Source organism: Lithobates pipiens, unplaced genomic scaffold (assembly GCF_037356315.1).
Source record: "Lithobates pipiens isolate NorthernLeopardFrog02 unplaced genomic scaffold, aLitPip1_a1.2 Scaffold_13, whole genome shotgun sequence".
Lineage (NCBI taxonomy): Eukaryota > Metazoa > Chordata > Amphibia > Anura > Ranidae > Lithobates > Lithobates pipiens.
Window position 1 is genome coordinate 217,822,813 of NW_027507718.1, and position 26,180 is coordinate 217,848,992.

The 26,180-nt window shown below is 39.1% G+C and overlaps 1 protein-coding gene and 1 long non-coding RNA gene across 9 annotated transcripts in view; one reads left to right on the forward strand and one right to left on the reverse strand.

Moving 5' to 3' along the window:
- Positions 1-26,180, reverse strand: part of NRG1 (neuregulin 1) — an 872,712-nt gene that overhangs the window by 123,143 nt on the left and 723,389 nt on the right. For all 8 annotated transcript variants that reach the window (XM_077476211.1, XM_077476215.1, XM_077476214.1 and 5 more), the window contains exon 2: positions 566-752. In XM_077476211.1, coding sequence (XP_077332337.1) covers positions 566-752 — 187 coding nt within the window. The remainder of the gene's footprint in view (positions 1-565; positions 753-26,180) is intronic.
- On the forward strand, positions 15,235-22,139 carry LOC143974632 (uncharacterized). Its single transcript, XR_013272258.1, has 2 exons — positions 15,235-15,573; positions 20,298-22,139. It is a non-coding gene; the product is annotated as an uncharacterized LOC143974632 (long non-coding RNA).

Below are 26,180 nucleotides of genomic sequence, written 5' to 3' on the forward strand. Positions count from 1 at the left end.
TTAAAGTTTAGAAACTAGAGCTGTGTATCTCACAATAATGGTCAACGAGAAGAAATGGCATCTGTGCATAAATGATGATATGGAGTCCTATGTTAATATGTAGGTGTTATGTTCACAAGTAGGCTCCAACAGATCTTTTTAACACTCCTGGAAATTAATGTAAGGTTTAGAATTCCAAGAGTTCAGAAAAGCATCTACATAAACATTCTGGACATTAAAATATGACACACTTGACATAATTCATCTTGTTGAAGCCCAATAAGATGAGCAAGCATTTAGTACTTGTAGATGTGCACTTGGGTACAAAGGAAGCCTACTAACAATACATCAACTCTTATTGTGAAAAGATGTAGTTTTATTGCTTCCAGTGAAATAATACTTAGAACACTTTCTGTCCAATGATAATAACAGTATCCTGCCATTATGTAGCACTTAGATCATTCATAACACTTCATTATCACTTTCATTTCAAGTCGACGCTGTGAATAGTCCAAACATCTCAGTATTATCTCCCCATATACTCAACAAGAGAAAAGAAAGAAACACAAAACACAAGTAAACGTACTTTTTCTTCCGAATCTTGATATTGACTGGCTTGCTCTCTGCTTTATTTTTTCCTCCAATTTCTTTATCTTCTTTGAACCACTTAAATTTCAGACCCGGCTGATCTGATGCCACTTCACACTTGAGTACTAGCTTTTCTCCTTCTGTTACAGTTTGACTTTTTATCTCTTTTAGTCTTGGAGGTGAACCTGTGAAAGTGAAAAACAGACTGAATCAATATTATGGAAAGGAGTTAAACATAAATACAACTATAATTACACAGACGGCATTTTAAGCAGTTCATTCTCTGTTTCAAATAAATACGCATATAAATATTACTAGCTACTCCTTAGGCGTACGTTTATTTATTGCCTATAAAAGGCCATTCATAACCACTGGACATAAACCAAACCGATACACTGTCTGGTGATGCCAGGTTTTAGAATTATCTAAAGCTAGCTCTTTCACCGGATTCGAAGAGAATGACAGGTTCTATCTCTATGTTTAGAGATCTGGAATTCTTAACAGATTTAATCTGTTTGCTACACTGACACATTAAAGAAAGAGATAATAATCATCAATGTGATTTTCAGCACTTGGTCTAGAGGTGCACATACATAACAAAGTGACTACCAATCATAATAAGACAGTTTCATTTGCCTATACAGTCATTATCATCATATACTGTATCTCCAGATGAGAAGCTCACACCTAGATTTTTATATCCACCTCACTGAAATAGTAAACTCAGCAATAACAAACCAATGTACAAACATTAAATTATTTCATGATTCGACCCGCACAAGTAAACTGTCGCTTTTCATTTATAGTTGGTAGTAATGAGTGAATAAGCATAATAATACTCAAAAAATTTGAATATCGTGCAAAAGTTAATTTATTTCACTAATGCAACTTCAAAGGTGAAACTAATATATGAGAGCGACTCATTACATGCAAAGCAAGATAGTTCAAGCCGTGATTTGTCATACTTGTGATGATTATGGCTTACAGCTCATGAAAACCCCAAATCAAAAATTTCAGAAAATTATATATTATATTGTGAAAAGGTGCAATATTCTAGGCTCAAAGTGTCCTACTCTAATCAGCTAATTAAGCCATAACACCTGCAAAGGGTTCCTGAGACTTTAAATGGTCTCTCATTCTGGCTCAGTAGGAATCACAATCATGGTTAAGATTGGTGACCTGACAGTTGTGCGGAAAACTATCATTGACACCCTCCATAAGGAGGAAAAGCCTCAAAGGTAATTGCAAAAGAAATTGGGATGTTCCCAAAGTTCTGTATCAAAGCACATTAACAGAAAGTTATGTGAAAGGGAAAAGCGTGTAAGAAAAAGGTGCAGAAGCAGCAGGGATGACGGCAGCCTGGAGAGGATTGTCAGGAAAAGGCCATTCAAAAGTGTTGGGGACTTTCACAAGGAGTGGACTGAGGCTGGAGTCAGTGCATCAAGGGTCACCACACACAGACAGACGGACCCTGGACATGGGCTTCAAATGTCGTATTCCTCTTGTCAAGCCACTCCTGAACAAACAATGTCAGAAGCGTCTAACCTGGGCTAAAGAAAAACAGACCTGGTCTGTTGCTCAGTGGTCCAAAGTCCTCTTTTCTGATGAGAGCAAATTTTGCATCTCATTTGGAAACCAAGGACCCAGAGTATGGAGGAAGAATGGAGAGGTACACACTGCAAGATGCTTGAAGTCCAGTGTGAAGTTTCCACAGTCTGTGTTGATTCGGGGAGCCATGTCATCTGCTAGTGTTGGTCCACTGTGCTTCATTAAGTCCAGGGTCAACGCAGCTGTCTACCAGGAGATTTTGGAGCACTTCATGCTTCCTTCTGCAGAGAGCTCTATGGGGATGCTGACTTCATTTTCCAGCAGGATTTGGCACCTGCCCACACTGCCAAAAGCACGAAAACCTGGATCAATGACCGTGGCATTACTGTGCTTGATTGGCCAGCAAACTCACCTGACGTGAACCCCATAGAGAATCTATGGGGCATTGCCAAGAGAAAGATGAGAGACATGAGACCGAACAATGCAGAAGAGCTGAAGGCCACTATTGAAGTATCCCGGATCTTCCATAACACCTCAGCAGTTCCACAGGCAGATAACTTCAATGCCATGCCGCACTGAGGCAGTAATTGCTGTAAAAGGGGCCCAAACCAAGTACTGAGTACATATGCATGCTTATACTTTTCAAAGGTCCGATGTTGTTCTCTGTACAATCCTTGTTTTATTGATTGCATGTAATATTCTAATTTTCTGAGATTGTGGATTTGGGGTTTTCATGAGCTGTAAGCCATAATCATCACAATTATGACAAATCACGGCTTGAACTATCTTGCTTTGCATGTAATGAGTCTATCTCATATATTAGTTTCACCTTTTAAGTTGCGTTAGTAAAATAAATGAACTTTTGCACGATATTCAAATTTTTAGAGTATCACCTGTATGTATACTAACAGAATATATGACACCAAAAAAGACAAAAAGCACTACAAGTATGGTACCCTCACGTGATACTGTATTCCAGAACATATATGGCTGCCAGTGCCAAAAACGAAAACTATTCAAAGAATAACACAGTATAAAATAAATAGCAGTCACCCGATAATGCAACAGAAATGGAAGAATGTAAAGAGCATTTGAATTTTCCATTACAAGCACAAAGCTGATTGGCCTAACTTTTGAAAACAGACTGGAAGGGCTTAAGAAAACATTCTTCTACTGATTGTAATGAACAGATTGCATTTCAATGGCTGGTAAACCCAACTCTCTCTGCAACTTTTCCAAGGACAGAATGAAGAATCATTATCTATATTGAAGTGTATGTTCTAGTTGAATGGGGCTCTTTTAGAGGGACTTACCTTCACCTACTGTAAATCTCTCAGAGTCCCAGATGGTAGTGCAATCATACAAGGATTCTACTCCTTCCCCTTTCTATAAAAAGGTAAGGAAAAAAGCTACAGGATTACATTTTTAACCTTCAACTGTGTGAATGGCCCAAGTGTTCCAATAGAAGCCAAAAACCACCACTGTGAAATGATATACAGTTATGAATACGTGGAACACCCATGTATGCAGTCTAAAGATGACTGTAAACATGGGAATAGCCTATAAAACAGAAGTGTTTTAGAAAAGAAATTTAATCAGTTCTGTAACCACATTGGTTGTTAGTTCACATGATATAGGTTCAGCGTTATGGGTCAAACTGAATTCTGCTTAAATAAAACCTATGTTCAACATTTGTAACTGAAAAATCTGTTTAGACAGGACCGAGCACATTGCAGGTCTAAGAAATCCATAGCATAATACTATTTTATTGCATGTATACCTTTAGTTTCCATTAGGGAGAATTAAAAAAAAAGGAAGAGGAAAACCTCAGCATAATGTGATCTGCTGTTGGCCATAATTTCAGAGACAGACAAGAGGAAAATTCTTGGTCAGTGGTAATTCAGTGTGATTTGTATCCTTTTTTACAGAAATGCCTCTAGGGAAAAAGTGCCTCCTATATACCGTAGCTAGTTTTCTTGTCTGCAATTTTTTTTTTTAAACAATGACATTATCGAAAAAGAATAAGCTTTGGAACTCACTGCTATATCTACTTTCCAAGCTTACAAAGAGGAATGTTGTGATAATATTATAATTAAACATGACTGACACACCTAGGAGTGCCAATCAGGTTCCATGCTAACCTTCCCTGGGCTCCACCGTAAGACATGCACAAAGGCTTTTAAAATCACTTCATTATTAATAATACCTATGCCCAAATAAATGCCTAGTTGGACAGCCTCTTATAGATAGCAAACAATTCAAGATGCTTCTACTAGTGTACATCGGACTTTATGATGGAAAATGTATAATCGGACTGTGTTGTCGGAAAATCCGATCGTGTGTGGGTCGACATCTGACTTTTTCCATCGGAATTTCCGACACACAAAGTTTGAGAGCCGGATCAAAAATTTTCCCACAAAAACAATAATTTAAATTTCGATCGTGTGTACACAAATCTGACGCACAAAGTGCCACGCATGCTAAGAAATAAAACTATGAGACAAAAGCTATTGGCTACTGGCCCGTTTACGACATACATGTTGTACGTCACCTTGTTCTGAACGATCGGATCTTCCGACAACTTTGTGCAATCGTGTGTATGCAAGACACGTTTGGGGCAAAATCCGTCAGAAAAAACCTGACGTATTTTGTCGTCGGAATGTCCGACTGTGTGTACACGGCATAAGAATGAAACAAGATTTCTTAAATCCAAATCATAACCATATTTAAAAGAGTAGTATGACAAAAACTTTTTGGTCATACTTCTCTTGTGGGTCACAGGAGAGCAGTTACTTTTGCCTATAACTTGTGTTTTTTACACAGGATTTGTCTGCCAGCAGGATCCCGCACATAAATATCAGTAAATTATTATGTCCATATGCAAGAGGCCCTAATCCTTTCTTCATCATTTTTAGGATGTGTTCCAGACTGCAATTATATGAGCACTATTAGTTTAAACAGAATCGGGTACTGTGACAATGGTATACTATAAAATGCATTAAGTCACGAGGCATAATTCCAAATTAGGATTTCTGTACAAGTAACCCATCTCCTTCTCAAGCAGAACACACTTACTCAATGGGAAGATCTATCCCAAGGACAAGACGGGAACCCGCATTTTGTGCTGAAAGGACAATTTGCCAAATCAAAGGGTGTCTGTAGGAAGACCTCTGGTGTCACTATTAACTTCTGTATGTACAAAAGCTGCTGGAATTTTACCATAATTCAAAACATAAAAAATATATATATATATTAATACAAAAGAGACTTTAACTAGGTTGGTCACTTATGTCACTCAGAACAGTTTACATATTTATGGCAACTAAAAGATAGCCAAAGCCAATTATTTGTTATTTTCAAGCATCAGCTAGTATGTCCTAATATTTAACTTTGGTCATTGGTGAGCCATGGGAAGTATGAGAGAAGAATAGCACATCAAACACTACTATTCTATAATTATAATACTACTATTTATAATTACAGATGACACAACTGTTAAATCACTGTTTTGCAATATGTATTTTTAGAAAGTAACTTGGGTTTAACTAAACTAATTAAACTGTTTTCTAACAAGAGCTGTTGTAATTACTGAACACAGGTTAACATTGTTACCTCTTTCTCTTGTAGCGGGGGTCCTCCATACACTCACACTTCAGGCTGTGCTCAATCTTTCACTATATCATGCTGACTGACCAGCACAAAGTACATAGCTCTAAATATTACGTTTGTTTTACATCATGGGAGCTGTTTTTTCCCCAGTAAAGTCTAAGGCCTTATTCGACGTGCAGGGTCTTGTTTGCCTGCACAGGATCCACAGGTGAATCCATATGAGTTTAGACAAAGTGGCTGCACGAACACAACTGTTGCTCCCAATATGACATCCATGCGGGTGGCCTATGCATTCCCCAATTTCCCAAACTCACATTGTCTGTGTTCAGGGACACGCACGGACACTCACATGCATGTCAAATCAGGAACAGAAGCTGTGTCAGCCAGCATGAGGAACCACAAAAAGAGAGGCTTTGCTTTGTTACTACTTAATAAAAAATATTAACCTAAAACTACAAACAAAACTGTAGTTTACAAGGTAGATAGAACAAGGGAGGGTTATAACCCCTGCCACTTTTTTTTTAACATCTGTGTCCCTTTGCAGAGATTTCCCTTCACTTTTTGTACCATCGCCAAACTGGAAGTGAGAGGAAATCCCTGTAAATTAAGGGAATTCCTTGGGGACCCCCAGGTCACCAGAACTAGTATCCCCATTGGAAGATTTCCCCTTTATTATTTTTTGGGGATTTTCTTTTACTTTCACTTTCAATGACAATGGTAGGTAGGACAAATAGGGTGAATCTGCTTAACGGGGTCACAGACAGCAACAGAAACCTGCCAAGCTTTGCACTCTGTCCAAAACTTGAAAAAAGTAGATTTTTCTTAAAGTTATCATGTATAAGGATGTTTAACCCCCATCCTAGCTGCCCCATGGGCATATAGAGTAATGCAGCGTACACATGATCGCACATTCTGACAACAAAATCTGTGGGATTTTTCTGACGGATGTTGGCTCAAACTTGTCTTGCATACACACGGTCACACAATGTTGTCGGAAATTCCAAACATCAAGAACGTGGTGATGTACTACGAGCCAAGAAAATTCAAAAGTTCAATAGCCAGTGCTCGATTGCGAGCACGCTTGGAACTTTGTGCTTCGAAACTGATTTTCCAGCTTCAAGAAGGATTCCACAGGTATGGTATATGCATACACTAATTATATTGGTCCAAGCTGGACCAATGTAACTATGTAAAAATATCCATACCTGGAATTCTACTGTAAAGATGCAAGTAACATCACTAGATGTTCCAACGTCATATAGATATCATCAGTCATGCTTTTAGCAATGTCGCCATAAGCCATCCTAAGCTAATAATGTGCAAAGATGTTTTGCGGTCTTCATCCAGTTCTGATAGCCTAAGGACAAGACTCCCACCTAAACTATGCTTGTACTGTCACTGCTCCTAATTACAGTTCATTTAGGGTATGGGCTAACCACAAATCACTACAGTGATTGTAATCTATATAACCGCAATGTGCAGAAAACGAGACATAGGGGATAATCCAATTTTTGTGCATCAGCTCACCCTGTTTTCACAAATACACATTCAGATACATAATAAATGCATTGCTACTTGACTTTCTACATAATCATACCATTTCCTGTGAAGTAATAAATAAAGTACAGTGGTACCTTGGATTACGAGCATAATTCATTCCAGAAGAATGCTTTTAATCCAAAGCACTCGTAAATTAAAGCAAGTTTCCCATAGGAGTCAATGGAAACTCAGATCATTTGTTCCACAGTGACTGCTACTGTATGCAGTACCGCATGTGGCTACGGGGGGAGGGGTGTTCCGGAAACACTAGGGAACCGCTCGGAGACATTTGGGAATGGAGTGTTTCCCCCAAACCTATGGCCAAATGCGGTATTGGCTCGGAGACATTCGGGACCGGAGTGTTTCCCCCGCACCTCTGGCCAAATGCGGTATTGGCTTGGAGACATTCGGGAACGGAGTGTTTCCCCCGCACCTCTGGAAAAATGCGGTATTGCACACCCCATTGGCTTGAATCCTGCTCGTCTTGCACGACAACGCTCACAAGCCGAGTCAGTATTTTTAATAAATATCAGCTCATATTGCGAAACGCTTGTAAACTGCTTTATTCGCAGTCCGAGGTATTACCGTATACATTCAGCATCTATGCAATAATATCATTCTGGAAGTTCTGAAAAATTTCTCAGCAGGGGAACAAACTTGGCAAAGGCATTTATTTATGTAGCTTTAAGGAGTTAGGAGTTATATATCTAACATCAGTGCACATCAGCGGAAAGCAGATTTGATCAAGTGATAAAAGGTCAAGTTTAGCTGTCAAACTGTACATCAAAGAATATAAGGCATGCCTGATTCCTGCTTTCCCAGTTCAAATGCTAAGTGCATAGACCTAAAAGGCATGCTATATAACACATAAATTCAGCATGTATGACACTCACAAAGTGTGAAACCTAAACTCAACGAGCTTTTAATCTTGAAGTCTCTTGTAAAAAAAAAAAAAAAAAAAAAGGTGAAGCAGCTGTCTCTTTCTTTTGATTATGTACTATTTCATGACACAAAAGTTGAAAGCAAAGCAGGACTTGTTTCAATGCTGTGCTGCAGGCACTGAAAATCCTACGTGACAACTAACAGAGAAAAAGCATGCAACAGAAACAAACCCAATGTAAAATTTCAGTCAAGCCGAAAATCATCAATAAACTTGCAAACTACGTTAATGAGGACCTGTACTGCGGAAGCTTTGCAATCAGAGGCCAAATGACTAGTCAACAGTATTTCTGGAAGGCTCCCTGCAGCTGATCTTTCCTCTACTACTAACCTAGTTGCACATAACTCTTACTACGACTATTACTTTTTTATGGCAAAAAGGCTATAGAATAGCTCCCAATTGTCCCTGATTTCGAGGGACTGCCCCTGATTTTGAACAAAGTCCGTCTGTCCTTGTTTCTTTCTCATTTGTCCCTCATTTTGATCTGATCTATATAGTTGTATATAAAATGCACTTTTTATCTTTCTAATAAGTGTTTCCCAGTTCTAAAACGTTCAACCAATTTCTAAATTACGGCATTTGTAAATTCCAAAGGTCAATATAAAGGAATAGAAGTGGGAAAAAAACTCTTGTGGGTTTAACCAATATTTTTTTATATAATTCTACTTTAAGGGGACGCGGCAGGGGGTGTGCCATATGCCTACACACTTTTGCTAATAGGTGCCCCTCATCTCAGAAAGTTGGGAGGTATGAGATAACAATTCAATACAAATCACTTGACTCTCCTAGCCTGGCATACGGGCAGGACATTGTCTAAGTAGTTAGCACTTCCACCTAGCAGCGCTAGGTTTGCCGGTTTAAATCCCAACCATGGCACTACCTGCCTTCAGTTTGCATATTATCCCTGTGTCTGCATGGGTTTCCTCCCACACTCCAAAGACATGCTGGTAGGTTAATTGGCTTCTGTCTAAATTGGCTCTAGTATATGTATGAATGTGAGTTAGGGACCTTACATTGTAGGCTTCTTGAGGGCGGGACTGATGTGAATGTACGATATATAAGTAAAGCATTGCATAAATTGATGGCGCTATTTAAGTACCTGTAAAAAAATACATATGAGGCTTGAAGATGTGCCATAAAATAAAATAAACCTCCTCTCTCCGTAGCTGCAATTGCAATCCATGCTATCACTTTACTAACTTGTTAAACTACTTATGAATATATAGGAGTGGAAGTCTAACTGGTGCCTGAATTTTAGATGATAAACCTTGATGATAGATTTGTGATGATATATGTGATCGTTTAATGCCTTATTGTATAGAACTACAGCATTAAGTGGACATGAGTTAAAGTGGTTGTAAACCTCAGACATGAAATATGAACAAGGCACATCTATCTATTGTATAATTTCTGTGTCAAGCAGGAGCTTGTCATTTCTGATAAGTTTTCCTGACACCAAGAGAAAAATGGTGACAGGGAAGGGAGATCCAGCCTCAGATCTGTTCATGTGTGCTGTGTGAAGGGGGGTCCTTTCCATCCAATCAGCTCTCAGAGCTCTCTTCACTGAGCACTGCAAAGTGCAACTTTAGTTCTCCGCCCCCTTTTTTTCACAACTCAGACAAGCTGGGCTTTGAACAGTTATAGAGAAAAAAAAGACTGCAGATAAACAAGTACACCTTATGTAGGAGAATGTGTATCACGTGAGACCAGTCACTTCACTAGGTATATGGAAAGGTTTACAACCACTTGAAATGTTATGTCTTCTTTATCAACATGTGTTGTACAATTTTCTTATAACCATGTAAAATAATAAAACTTCCTTTAAAATAATGTACTATTCTGCACTGTCTCTGAGTGACGTTGGCCATTTTGAAAGAGGCAGGGCCTTAGTTCCTATGGGCCTATGTCGACCTGCTTTGCCTCGTGTTGAGGCCATCCATTTCAGATATATTTGAGAAGACCTGATATATCATTCACAAATCATTGACAGGTGCATTAGACCTGCAGTTGACCTACTTCTGACCTGCTGCAAGCAGATTTTGCTTTCCCATAGATATGTACTGTATGGTAATGCAAAACCTGTCCTAAGCAAAACAACACCAGTTCACACAGGTCTTTAGATTAGAACTTTCCCCTCTTAAAATGGAGCTTCACCCAAAAGGGGAAGCTCCACTTGTTTGTACTAACCCCCCCCCCCACCCCCACCCTCACTGCAACATTTGCCACTTTTTGGGGGGAGCGAGTACCTGGTTTTGACAGGTATCCACTGCCATTTCCAGGTAAGATCGCTGTGGCGCTCTACAAGGTATTTCAACCCCTCCTTCTTCCCCTGCTGCCTTCTGGCAAATATACAGGTCCCAAAAGACAGCAGGACCATTCAGAAAGTGCAGCATAGGAAGGGGAAGTGAGTCAATCCTGTGACTCATTCACATTTGTGTATAAATTTTAGCATGAGCTATTGCGCTCTGTAAACAGGCCTTTTTCCAATAAATAGTATAAAAAATAAGCACATAAAATAAGTCTATCATTTAACTTCCTGGGTGCATATGAAAATATAACTTAATCAAGTGCCTTATTTGCTTTAAATGTAACAAAACATTTTTTCACCCTTTTGCACATTATAAATATGCACACAAATATACCCAAATTGGTGCACTCAGAATGTGGTGCAGCTGTGCATGATGGCCAACCAGATTCTAACTTCAACTTGTTCAATTGAACTTTGGCTTAATAAAATAAAAACCTGCAAGCTGAACCTGGTTTCTATGCAGAGCTGCACCAGATTTTGCACTCTCCAGTTTTAGTAAATAACCCCCATTACCTTTAACGATGCATGCTTAATTAAGCATCATTATGTTAATAAATAAAGACATAAAAATAACACTAACTGCATTAATATTTGATAGATGCTAATGCAGTTGTGGGAATCATAGATGCATATTTGCCTTTAATATATATATATATATATATATATATATATATATATATATAGATAGATAGATAGACAGTAGATATATAGATGATATAGATGATATATATACACATGAATGTGCATTGGACAACATATATGCATATCCATCTATCTATCTATATCTGTATATAGATATATCAATATATATATCAATATATATATATATATATATATATATATATATATATATATATATATATATATATATATATATATATATATATATATATGTATATATATATATATTGATATATATATATATATATATATATTGATATATTGATATATTGGCATATATTGATATATATATATATATATATATATTAATACATATATAGATATTTCTATAGATATATATGCATATATGTTGTCCAATGCACATGCAAATACAACCAATACAGATGAATCCTGTATTAATGTTAAAGTATTTCTGAGTTTTACATTAACTGAAAATGCTTATTTTCAGAAATCCAGTATCAAGAAATGCTGTCAAAGCACACAACGACAGCCTGCAGCAGCAGAAATATTTGTAAGAAATATTGAATGGGTAATAAACCATACATAGTTAAAAGTACAATATGCGTATTTATATCTCAACCAAGTGACTTGACTGGCGTACTGAATTCTTACAAGGCTGAGCTAGGTGTCCTAAATAAACAGTAGGCTATGGGATGCAATAACCCTTGGCACACAAAGTCATCACCGAACTATGATTTGTTCAACTCCGATAGTCAGGCTGCTAGGGATTTCAGCACATCATTGCTGTGTGATAAAACAAGCATATTTTCTTTGAGCAGTCTAACAAAATGAAAATACATAAAAAATAATCAGCAGCAATGCTTCCCATAGGGGGCTTATCTTCCATTCAAGTGCCTTTTACAAATTTAGACAGCCAAGTGAATTTTGGATCATTACGGAATCCTAAAATGACTTTGCAAATATATTAATATAGGACAGCTTATTTGTTGATTGTTGATAGAAATTTACGCTTAGCAAGAATAGTGGAGGCAAGAGCATATCCCAGAACATGGGGTGCAGGCTTGTCCTAATACCAATCCAGGGGGTTTGTAAATGTGAAGAGGAAAGGATCACCTCTACTCCTGACCAGCCCAGGCAAATAATCCAAAAAGAGCAGCCTCAGCCTACTACATGTTTCCACCATGTCTCCACGTGGTTTGGTGGAGACATGTAGGTTGGGCCACGCTTTAGTTTTTTTCACCAGGTCTGGAGTAGCGCCGATCTTTTCCTCTTTACATTCAGGGCACAGAAAGTTACAGATACACTGGATTTCCAGCAAGAGGAACAAAAATCTGGACTTGGAAAAAAAAACATGAAAAAGTAAAACGAATGCATTCACCACCAATAAAAACTTGCAAACCACACTATATTTCATTTTTGTGTCTGGGTTGTATACTATTTAGTCTGACCACTATTCTAAACCTTGGTTTATTTTTTTCGTTGGTCAGTTCTCGCCCTCATATTTATTAAAAAAATAAGCCACATTAGCATTGTATACTATAATATACTACACTATATACAATAATTTCACACATTTCTTTGGAAACTTCCTGTGATATAATCTCAGACACCACATATTTTAATGTCTTTTTATCAAAAACAAAAAGTTTAGACATATTGTATGTTCTATTACTAGCTTAGATAGTAAATAAAGAATTAATGGGTTATTGGCTGCTTGTGTGTTTTCTTTATTAAGTTCCGTGTACTAAATCAATTAAAATGATCTTCCTGGATGCTCGCCCTAGATAAAAGGGTAAGCATTTAGAGGTATTGATTTTTTGCTTGTATTAAATGGAGCCGTAGATGATATATTACAAAAGCTCAGCTACTTATTCTTTTGATGTGCTACTTTTGCAAAGAGAATGTACGCTAGGAAGACAAATTTAAGGTAGTGCTTTTTATTTAAAGGCCCAAAGCCTGAATAGGCATGGATGGATCCATCTTTATTCATATTCCTGGAACAACAAAACACGTTTCAAATGTGCTAGGAACCAGATGACTAATTTTAACTATAAACAGCTATATGGTTGCTCAGAAGGACCTTTAACATCTCTAACAATACCAATAAATACTCTGTTGTGGTTTACAAGCCAGTAACTTCATCAGATGTAAAATAAAATGGACTGTATTATTTGACCTATTTCTCTAAATGTCCCATTGTTGATGGTATAACTGGTATTTCTGAAAGAATGTGCAACTTTGAGTACCAAACCATACAGTCATTTACACACAGATGTATAAAATACTAATGCTATTAGTACATAGCTTTTACTAACTCTAACAAATGATCTGAGAACCAATTGATCTCAAATATTAATGCTACTTTCATCCTCCTAAGCCCTTGTACACACAGTTGGACATTCTGAAAACAAAACCCATCGGATTTTGTCCGAAACTGGTGTTGCATACACGGTCAGACAAAGTTGTCAGAAAATCTGATCGTTCGTAATGTGATGACGTTATTTCGTTACAACGGGACTACGTTCAGGCTAGTAGCCAATAGCTTTGGTCTAGGAATTTGATCTGAGCATGCGTAGCACTTTGTCCGATCGGAATTCTCTACAAACGATCGGACAAAGTCCGATCAGATCATGTTGTCAGAAAATTTTATAGCCCAGCTCTAAAACTTTGTCGGTCGGATATTCCGACGGAAACAGTCCGATGGAGCCCACACACGGTCGGATTATCCGACAACACAGTCTGATCGGACATTTTCCGTCGGAATATTCGACCGTATGTACAAGGGCTAAGATTTTACATCCAAGGCAACAAAATGAGTAAGGTTTTTTTTTTTTTATAGCTTGTCCCTATTGGAGAGATATCTTCTCTTTCCATGCCCTGGTGACACAATGGGGAGTAAGAAACACTTCCTAATGGAGACAGACAACAACAAAAAGGACCTGACAAAGCTTCCATTCCTTCATGGCACTCTATGCCCTCACTAGAGAGACTTCCCGTAACTTCTTGACCAAGAAGCAACAAGGACACAAAATGCAACAACTGGATACATTTTCTTATTCTTGCCCACTGTCTAAAACATAAAAACATAGGGGGTGGGATTCCATGTGAAGGCCACCTTCAATAAACCATACGGAGACCTCTGGCTTCTTTTGGTAAGCTACAAGATCCACAATGAGTTAATATAATGGCAACCTATTTCCAGATCAACACCTGTACCATTCACAATATTCACACATATAAATACAATAGTTTCTCTACTACTTGGATCTGAAAAATTCTTTTAAAACAGGAATGAAAAGAGTGTATTTCACAAAGATATTTATTTTTACACTACAGTTGGTTGGTCAAGATCATAGTATATCATCAAATGCTAGAAACATGTTGATAAATATTCGCTCTGACACATTTACATCCAAGGCAACTAAAACACTGTTTATCTATTCAAGGGAAGCATGAATGACCAATATTACGTCTGTAACATTTATGTACTTTTATGTCATCACCTCAAAAAGTGCTTCACACTCCATTTTCATTCAATAGTTAATGACTTTTTGCCATCTGCAGGTTTCCATTTGCAAACTGTGACGTTTATGACCCATTGATATTGTCAAAGTTCACACTCCTGCTTTGAAATCTCTTTGTTTTTGTAATTTATGGAATCGTTGGGTTAAATGTATATTTATTGACTGTGGTCAACATAAGGCCCCTTTCACACTTATGCGATCTGTCCTGCGACTTGGGACTGTAAAGTCATACCCTATGATTTCCAATGAGCACCGTTCATCTGTGCGAATTCAAAGTAGTTCCTGCACTACTTTGGTCTGACTTTGATGCGACTTGAGATCCATAGACCTCAAGATTACACAGGCATTGCTTCAAGTCACGGCAAAATCGTACAACTTTATTGTGTGTCCCATTTATTGCATTATTGGACAGTGTTTAGACACCATTAACTTGTCCACAAAGTGGCAGTGTTGTTCCATAGCGTGAGCCAAAGAATACAGTACTTTTATTATGTTTTTGATAGGTAATATTTAACCACTAGCCGACCAGCCCCCACAGTTATACTGCGGCAGGTTGGCTCGGCTGGGCAAATCGGCATAGCTTTATGTCGCTCCTTTACAACAAACAAATCCCGGTTCTCTCAGGGGAGAGGAGACAGATCGTGACTGACTAACTTGCCCTCTCCTCATGGGCTCAGAGATAGCAGCAGGAGCCATTGGGGGCAAGGATTGACCCACACTGTGTGTGTCTATGGAAACAAAGAAGCCAGCTAGGGAGTGAGCCCACACAAGTGCCCCAATAGTAAGAGGCTTATTATGGGGGCACTCACTCAGCGGGGAGGGACTATAAGCGCTGGTGGGGAATCCGATAAGAGGAGGATCAGAGCTGTTCTATGCAAAACCATTGCACAAAGCACGTAAGTATTATTTATATTTGAATACAAAAATAATTGAACCGTTACAATCACTTTGAGTTACTAGTATTTTAACATAAAATTATAACACCCATACCCTGAAATGTATTCATTCTTTAACTACTACAGTATTATACCATTTACATATTGATTGCCAATACTCAATAACTACTTAAAGTAAAAGCAGCAATGACCCTTCTGGTTTACTGCAGGGCTGTGACAATGGGGTTGATTTACTATTGAGGTAAGCTGCAACGATATAAGTATCAATAAAGATCATACCTGCAATCCAGCTTTAGCCCTGGTTCCCATTGTTGTGTTTTGACATGCGACTTGACATGTCAAATCGGTGGCAATTGCCAGCAATGGCACCATCCTAATCGATGCAATGCTGCATGTGCGGCACCACACAAATTTGAAAAAGTCGTTTCTGTACTGCTTTTTGCCATTTTGGGGAATAAGCGTTTATTGATTGGTTTGCGCAAAAGTTATAGCGTCTACAATATAAGTGATAGTTTTATGCCATTTTTATTAATATTTATTTTTTTACTAGTAATGGTGGTGATCAGCGAATTTTATCGTGACTGCGACATTATGGCGGACACATCGGACACTTTTGGTGCCATTTTGGGACCATTCACTTTTATAAAGCGATCAGTGCGATTAAAAATGCCCTGATTACTATGTAAATTTGACTGGCAGTGAAGAGGTTAACCAGGGCGGGGTGCTGCAAGGGTTAAGTGTGTCCTAGGGAGTGATTATAACTGTGGGGGAGGGGCTGTGTGTGACACAACACTAATCACCGCTCCCGATTACAGAGAGCGGTGATCAGTGACAATGTCACTAGGCAGAATTGGGAAATGCTTGTATACAAAACTGTGGCGGCTGGTCCGCAATCGGTTAATGTGCGCATAGGTGTGAATAGAGTCTTATGCCCCGTACAAACAAATGTTGGATGTGAGCTTGTTGGCGGAAAGTCCGACCGTGTGTATGCTCCATCGAACATTTGTTGTCGGACTTTCCGCCAACAAATGTTGGCTAGCAGGTTCTCAAATTTTCCACCAACAAATGTTTGTTGTCGGACTTTCCGATTGTGTGTACACAAGTCTGTCGGCAAAATTCCACGCATGCTCAGAATCAAGTACGAGCTGGAGATATAACTAGCATTCGTAATGGAGATATCATGTACGTCTTGTACGTCACTACATTTGTAATTGTTGGCCAACATTTGTGTGACCTTGTGTATGCAAGACAAGTTGGAGCCAACATCATCAGCGGTTTTGTTGTCGGAAAGTCCGATCGTGTGTCGTGGAGAATAAGTGTATCCTTCCAGTACTTTTTAAGATTCTATTTACTAGCAACCCTGTGCAGAAGACCATAAACCAGTTTTCTTTTATTCATCTTACAGTATGGCTGTTATAGGGTACAATCTTTGCCACACATCTACTGGAATCTCCAATACATCTTTTCTATCCCGACCAAAGAGATGTCTTGTATTCCTCCGATAAAAAGAGAAACTCAACTACAAACTACATCTTAGAAAAGTTGGCGCAGGCGAAAGCTAATTTTGTCCCTGTTAACTAGAAACGGAAAACACAAACAACACATGTGTTTTATTATCATGTTTTATAGCTTTCTACTGTTCAAAGTGCACAGTTATTAGATTTGTAATGGTAGCTTTCTACAATTATGCTTGTCTTTACGTTTAAGCCTATTAAAACAAGGCTTTAATCAGTGCTGAAAATGATGCTGTCATGAACAGATTGAAATGCCTTGGAAGAAGACAAAAAAAAAGGCCTCATACATACTGGACACAAACTGCCCTACAATGGCGCGCTTGCTAGTGAAATCAAATCAGTCTCTTATGTCCACAAACTGTGAGGCTGCAAGACACTCCGATGACTTTCACAAAATGTTGTGAAAGACCATCTGGGACTAATGACTCCGGGATATGTACATGTGGCATAATTAAGCAAATTGGGTCTTTATGCCAAAACTAATTGAATGTGATGCAATAAGTTATGCAGCAAAATGTATTCATTGTAACTTTGCATGCTGGAAAAGCATACCTCTATGTAACAAAATACAAGATTTTCCTTAGGCTATATAAGAAAATTGTAAGCAAAAATCATTAGTCATAGTTTAAGAAGATCATCGCCATACCCACATAGCCTCTTTCCATAAAGAAAGTAAAATAAACATATTTTAGATCGCAAAGTTTTATATTTGGTAGGCATTCCAATGGCCATACTATCCCTGAAGGTCAGAAGGTCCCATTGCACATCCCAAAAGCAGAGGCATGATGGGGCACCGTCTTGTTTGAGCAATATATAACAGTGAGTACTGTATTAACCTTAGGCAAACACTTTTTTTCTAAGGAAATATCCATGCATCTAATTATTACAAAGAAAGATATATTGTCATGCCATGCAGAAAAGGTGGTATGACTGAATCTGTAGCTCTGTGCCATTATTACTTGTGGCGTATATTATGTTACACTGTTGCGTTTTGATACATGCATTACAACATGCTTATGTGGCAAGCTTCCCCATACTAAAACAGTGCTTGTTCCCATATCTGTGCTGTAGTGCTATGCGTTTTTCAAAATACATGTCCAGTTTAATCTGTATGTTTGTGGGAGGCTCAAAGAAGATGCATTTTGATGCATTGGCAACAGGTAGTAACAAGCCTTGGACAATATGTGGGGTAAGACGCCCAGTGCTTCAGATAATATGACTATGTATAGCCTCAGCCAGTGCTGAGCCGGGGGGAGCGCTGGCTGAGGAAATACACAGTCATACTTACATCTGAAGCATTAGGTCGGTGTCCACGCTTCTGAATTTGTGCCTAATGCCTGTTCCCACTTTCTGAATACTAGTAGGGACATCTGTTATCCTCCAGCTTTGAGCGGCGCTCACATGTGCTCTAAGCCTTAGACCACTCCAAAGCCTTCATTTATAAAGCACATTGGAAACCTGCATCGCATCCATTAATATCATAAGCCAACACAACAAAGGAACACATGATGATACATGACAAGGCACCTGCCTAACGCTACAAAAAAGCACCTCTACTTGCACGCATAGATGTAAATGGGCACAATTCTCCTATCCATATGTACATAATTAAGCTAAGATTTCCCTGTAAAGTAGATAAGAAACTACAGAATGATATTCAGCAGTCATATATTAGGATATGCAATAGACATGTGTTAGCATTTTGTATATTGCTATTTCCTGTTAGGCCATATGCTTTCATTTTTGTCCACCGGTATTGGAACATTTTTCTAAAAGTGAATGCAGGAATATATTGTTGCAAACATAACCACCCTAGATGAGAACAAAATCTGCAGGGACACGAGGAGGACAGAAGAAAGTGGAAAGCCAACATGATACTGAGCTCTACCCAGGGAACCTGAAATCCTGAGTTCTGCTTTATAATATTACTATATAAATAAAATGAGTTGCTTGGTTAGGTCATCATCTAAAGGAGATTATACAGACATTGTGCAACCAAATAAAGTATCCATCACCAGAATAAGGCCAAGCCCTTGTACACACGGTCGGACATTCCGACAACAAAATCCATCGGATTTTGTCCGAAACTGGTGTTGCATACACACGGTCGGACAAAGTTGTCGGAAAATCCGATTGTTCATAACGTGGTGACGTTTTTCAGTTATGACGGGACTACGTTCAGGCTAGTAGCCAATAGCTTTGGTCTAGGAATTTGATCTGAGCATGCGTGGCACTTTGTCCAATCGGAATTCTCTACAAACGATCAGACAAAGTCCGATCGGATCATTTTGTCTGAAAGTTTTTATATCCAGCTCTCAAACTTTGTTGGTCGGACATTCCGACAGAAAAAGTCAGATGAAGCCCACACAAGGTTGGATTATCCGACAACACGGTCCGATCAGACATTTTCCGTCGGAATGTCCGACCGTGTGTACAAGGGCTAAGAGGATCGTGCAGTTGGCAATATTAGTGTCTAGGGGTGTTCTTGCAATTCCAGCCCTGGTATGCAGGTAATTACAGAAAATGGGTATAAAGACAGTCAGGCTCTATCATTATCTTTAATATATATGCTTTTTAAACAAATATATAGTTGAGTTCAATCAATTTTTTGTAATATCTATTTGCATTTTAGCTTTTAGTTGCAGACCCATCCTAGGAGGGAAGACTCAAGAGCTGAACCCCCCAACAAGCCATTGGTATACAGAACATATTTTATAAATTGAAAGGTTTTTAATTAAATTAATTAATATAATTGATTTAATAAATGGTCCAGCGTGACTCTCACTGATTATGTTTCTCTAGAAATCAGGTAACAGTAAAAGGCCTCTACCATCTTGGCATGGTTTTAAAGTTGCTGAGAAATGATCAAGGGGGTTCTATGGCTTGGCTTATCTTCCCTACTCAAGTAGAAAGCCTCCATCAAAACGAATCTACACCTTAAATAGAAGACATTGTAGGGTACAAGCGATGTTGAAGGTTTAAGAATGCTTGAACTTTTGCTCTTCTCCCTTTACCAGTTACATAATGTGTGTCTGGCAATGTTTAGTTCCAGGTTTTGCCACAAATAAATATCTAAGGGAAAATCGTGACACTGATTAACAAAGTTGAAAAACTCCCAGCCAATGAAATATTATTTTTGAAGCTCCACTGACATGTTCAAGGCAGCCTATGACCTTGTTTGAATTCTCAATGTGCTTTGCTTTCTCACAGGCCTTCTGTTGATTGCAACTCTATCCAGAATCTGTGCCATCCAGCTGCTACGAAATTTCACAGCACCCCTCCCGGAGAACAATTGATCTTAGAATTTTCTGAATGCCTATGACGCTACGAAATAAAAAAAAATGGCTGAAAATCACAGATCATGTTACCGTACATGAACACTTCCTGGTCTAAGTAGCTCTAAGATATAATGATATAACTGAGGTTAGTGATGTAATCAAAAGAGAAAACGTCTTATAGTTTCTATTATTGATTGTCACTATGGATGTTGATTTTCTTTTTCAATAACTGTCAAAAGTTAGCTGTGATTTATAATCTGGGACTAACAACTGGTGGCCCACAGGATGTTACGACTCTAAAGACTTGTGTATGGCCTACAGCCCTCCTGAGATTTTGATAGCTTTTAGTACACTGCATTAAAACACATAAAAAAGATTTACTCTGCTATCCTAGGTGCTTAGAAACATATCCTGCTAAAGCACTTTTCAGATGTACATACACAACAGTATACTAATATTCACACGTCTTTAAAAATGTAACGCAACCCACTTATGTTAAAGGATCAAAGCCGTGTTTACCTATCAACAGGCACTGCGAATATATACAAGGCCTATTAATGCACAGAGCTATCAAGAATTCAAAGGCAACTAATGACATGTAAATGGTACTCCATGCCAAAGTTACATCTCAACATCATTTGCTGATGTCCTCAGGTAGAATGAACCCAGAAGCACGCTGAGAACTTCTAGGTTCAAAGCTGTTCGCACACATTCAGGTGCAGACACATATGAAAATAACAACTGCACCACACATATTAGGTAACGCTGCACATGCTGGGCTATGAGCAATAATTCTAGAGCTTACATCTAAATCGGTGGTCTCCAAACTGCGGCCTAGGGGTCAGATACGGCCCTTCGCTTGCCTTTATCTGGCCCTTGGAGCACTATTCCATCTATTGATATGAGACATTATTCTGCCACCCGACATCAACAATGGGGCACTATTCCTCCCAATGATACCAATGATGAGACACTTTTCCTCCCAATAATACCAATGATGGGGCACTATTCCTCCCAATGATACCAAAACCTCCTCCTCGTGCCCAAAGCCCAGTATAAATCTAAGGGGGATTGGAGATTCGCTGTCCAAGGGCCTCGGCTTTGGAATGCTCTACCAATCAACATCCGCCTGGAAGAAAATCACCTGGCTTTTAGGAAAAAACTCAAGACCTTCCTCTTTTAGCAGATGATCAAAGCTCGCCACGCTAGAGGTGATTCAGTTCGCATTGTGCACTATACAAGTATTTGATTTATTCATTCATTCAATGATGGGGCACTATTCCTCCCAATCATACCAATGATGGGACACTATTCCTCCCAATAATACCAATGATGAGACACTTTTCCTCCCAATAATACCAATGATGGGGCACTATTCCTCCCAATGATACCAACGATGGGGTACTGTTCCTCTCCCCAATACCAAATGTGCTGATGTTTACTCCCACAGATGCAAGAAAAATTTTCACTCCCGCTGGCCACAGTCAGGCCCCCCTAAAGTCTGAAGGGCAATAAACTGGTCCTTCATTTAGAAAAGCTCTAAGCGAATGAGCTTTTAGAATGTTACCTATGGACAATTTTGGGGTCCATGGTCTTTCACCATTTCAAGGATGCACGCTTTTGAGCCTTGACATATTTTGGAATCTCTTTACGCAGCTCAACCTCATATTTTATATTTTGTTAAAAATGTGGTGTTATGTTCTGTTTATGTGCACTAAAATTTATTTAAATGTATTTTATTTTTTTTACTGAAAATATAGATTTGATTCCACAAGGTGTCTGATTTTAGAAAATATATAATGTTTTGGGGGTTTTAAGTAATCATCAAGTCTAAAAATGTGTATTTTACTGTGTGCACAACATTTTAAAAAGTCTGAGAAAGGGCTAAAAGGACCACTTACCATTTGTATGCAATTTTTTTGTTTTGAAGGTTCGCCCTTGGATCTTAATACTTACTCTGGCTCCTTTCAGATATGCTAGGGATCTGCCTATAACTTGGGATAGGGGAATCTACGTACAACTGGATAGAGCTAAGGATCTGCTTACAACTGAAAGTGAATTTTATCAGGTCGTTTCCAGTTAGCAGCGTGGATATCTGTGTGGTCCAAAGCTCAGCTGCTTTAGTTATTCAGCTGGGCAGAGGGAATAGAAAAAAATCATGTTCTGGCTTATCCAGTAACAGTGTTTCTTCTCTCTCTATACTTTGCTAAATAATTCAGACAGCTAAGCGCCAGTCGAGCCAAACATCCAGTCTGTCGACAGAAGAAAGTTGTGTTGAAGATACTAGCACATAGTCTTGGGGTGCCCTGCTCCAGCAGCCGATCTTTGGCTCCAAGGCCACTGTGGTCATTAACAGCTTGTTGGGAAACGATTAACGTGATATTAAACTCTCAGGGGTTTTTAAAGCACTTTCAGCAGCTGATTTAATCTCTTAGTATGCAGCTTCTTCATCTTTTAGTCTCTGTCCATGTTCCTGATTAGGCAGGTGCCCTGATTGCTGTCCCAGGTTTCCTGTTTCAGGGTGGCTCCTTTCAATTGCAGCATTCTATAAAACCACCCTTTCATCCCTTTCATACAGGGACTAGACTTGTGTCTTCCTGCACTGCGCCCATCAATAGAAACACACAGGCACATAGTCAAGACACTCCCCTGCTCCTCCTCCCTTCTCCAAGCTAACAGACTGAATGGAGACTGCACTGTCCACTGTTAACGCTTTCCAGTGAAGACTAGAACGTCAGAAGTAGCAATGAGAGAGAAGAGGGGGGCATTGAAAGTTTTAAACCACATGTGCTGGGGATATCATTTTAACAAACAAATTTCAGGGGAATGTTTAATCTATTATGCTCAATGTGTTTAACCACTTCAGCCCCGGAAGGTTTTAGCCACTTCCTGACCAGGCCACTTTATGCAATACGGCACTGCGTCGCTTTAACTGACAATTGCGTGATCATGCGACGCTATACCCAAATAAAATGTATGTCCATTTTTCCTCACAAATAGAGCTTTCTTTTGGTGGTATTTGATCACCTTTGTAGTTTAAATTTTTTGCATAAACAAAAAAACGGCAGACAATTTTGAAAAAAAAAATCTTCTTACTTTCTGCTATAATACACAACCAAAAAAAAAATGTAAAAAACAAATTTCTTCATCAATTTAGGCCAATATATATTCTGCTACATATTTTTGGTAAAAAAATTCCAATAAGTGTATATTGATTGGTTTGCACAAAACTTAGCGTCTACAAACTACGCAAAAGGACTTTATGGACTTTTATTTTAATTTTTTTAATTTTTACTGGTAATGGCGGTGATGTGCCCTAAGTGACCCTAAGCGACACTTTTTGGGGACCAGTGACACCAATACAAGTGATCAGTGCTAAAAAAAAATGCACTGATCAATGTCTAAATGACACTGGCAGGGAAGGGGTTAACACCAGGGGGTGATCAAGGGGTAAAATGTGTTCCCTGGGAGGTGCTTTCTAACTGTGGAGGGAGTGTATTCACTGGAGAAAAAGAGAGATCGTGATTCAGCTTAGCTCTCTCTTTCCCTCCCTCACATCAGCACACCTCTGCTCTTTGTCTCTTCTGAATGATCAGTGGGTCGTGGTGGCCATCGCGGCCGCTGGACCCGCTCATTGGCTCCCGCTGTGTCCAATCACAGTGGTAGCAGCGCTCCGGCAGTGCATGCGTGCTCCCTAAACAGTATACACAAAATCACATACAGGTACATGATTTTGCGCACCCGGGCCTCCCTGTCGCTTTAAATGTAAGTGGGGTGGTCCTGAAATAGTTAAGTGGTTATTAAGGTTTACCTTAATGAATTCTCTGCATTAAGGTAAAAGAACATTTCAAAACCCCACCTTAAACACTTACCAAGTCCGAGTCCGATCCGAGTCCAATCTTTATCTAGCATTGTGCCCATCTGCAGCAGCTGTTTCCCATTCTCTTTCTCTTCTCACAGAAGACCCGGCTATCACTCAAAGCTTGTGAAGAGGGAGCAGAGGGTGGGGCCAAGCCCCGCTGTGTGTGTCTATAGACATGCACAACCCGGTTTGGGATCAAGCCAGCATGAGTGCTCTCATAGCAAGCAGCTTGCTATATGAGCGCTTCAAGAAGAGGAGGGGCCAAGATCGTCAGCAGCGGACCCCAGAAGAGGAAATTTGGGGCCGTCATTGCGCAAAGTAAGTATAACATGTTTGTTATTTACCAAAAAAATAAATATTTTAAAAGAGAAGTACAGCCAAAGCTCATTTGGTGGTACTTCTCCTGTGGATCATTGAAGTGCAGTCCGTTCTGCACTCCTGTGACCCGTTTTCAGCAGAAGCCCACTGTCAGTTGAGGTCACAGAGCCGGTCCAGACTGGGGCAAGATCGTGACAATATGGTCAGGATCCTCCCACAACCCTGGACTGGCACCTAGATCAGGCTCTGAGTGTCTGAGCCAGCTGCTGCCGTCCTCTCCAGATCTCAGCGCTCCAGCGAAAGCAGGGGGCAGAGCAGAGAGCTGGTGACTGATAGTCACCAACTCTCTGCTCATGGAGCTCTGTGAACTAAGCATTCAGCGGTCTTTGATCGCTCAGTTCTCAGTCTTAGAGACGGCGGGGGACATATGCAGGATCGGACCGATGCTGCAACCACTAGGAAAAAAAAAATGTTGATCTTCTCTTTTAACCTTAACAATTATTTAAAAACTAAAAAAACACTAAGAGTTTAATACGACTTTAACTTTGTCATGAGCCACAATCTATAGTGCCTTGTGGTTTAATATCATAGGAGAAAAAAGAGATTAGGTTAGTCTTCTTAACCAACAATTTCCTGTATGACGGAATTTAAGAGAAAAGTTTGCTATGTCACATTTATTGGCTCATTAGGAGCAGTTGGGCATTTTTTTCAGTTGCTCCTGAACTCTCCTCTATGTTATCTTATCAGTGCATGTACACAGGGTCGTTTATAGTCGTTTCTAGGCAGCTGAGTTTAGAGGCCTTTTTTGGAAAGCAAAAAAAAATTGGTTCAGAAGCTGAGTTTATTTCAAACGCTTCTAAACGCAGCTAAATAGGGTAACTTGCGTTTAACCATGTTTTTCATTTTTGACAAAATTATTATTTTTTTGAACGCTTCTAAACGCAAATGCGGCAAAACAGACATTTTAAACGTGGGTTACGATCTGTCAAGTTAAATCGTTCAAGAGAGGTTGTAAAAAGTTCCCGTTTACATGAAGCCAAACTACATGGAAAGTGCAGAAATGAGCAGCGTGTGTAATTCAATAGACATTGTTCAAATTGCTCAAAACATGACAAACGATAAGATCTGATTGTTTGCTGTGGATAATTTTAACACAACAGCAGGAAGAAAATGCAAACCTAATCCTGTATCTGCTAAACACATCTAAGTGTCCATACACCTGCCAAAAGCTAGACGGCATTTGTATGGTGTGCATATATAAGCACAGTAGAGTTACTGGCAATGTTACAAGGAAACAAATGCTGTGTGGGCGTGATTACCATCAATTCTTATTCAGCAGATCCCAAATATGCAGTATTACTAGATTTTGCTGCACTGCAGTAAGTCGGCACTGTACAGGAGCCACACCACTATGTGCTATCATACTGCTGATAATGCAGCAAGTCAACACAGAAGTTCCCTGTTCGCGTCACTGCTGCTGCTTCTCAGTAACACTGCATTGCAAAGCACATCACTTCGCTCAGTCATCAGCTAATAAACGGAAGAAATGTTCCATTGCTGTCAATACACTACACAAGTGGTGCAACAGAAAAAAAGCTTCTCTGTGACAGTAAGGCACTATGAGTAAATGTATAT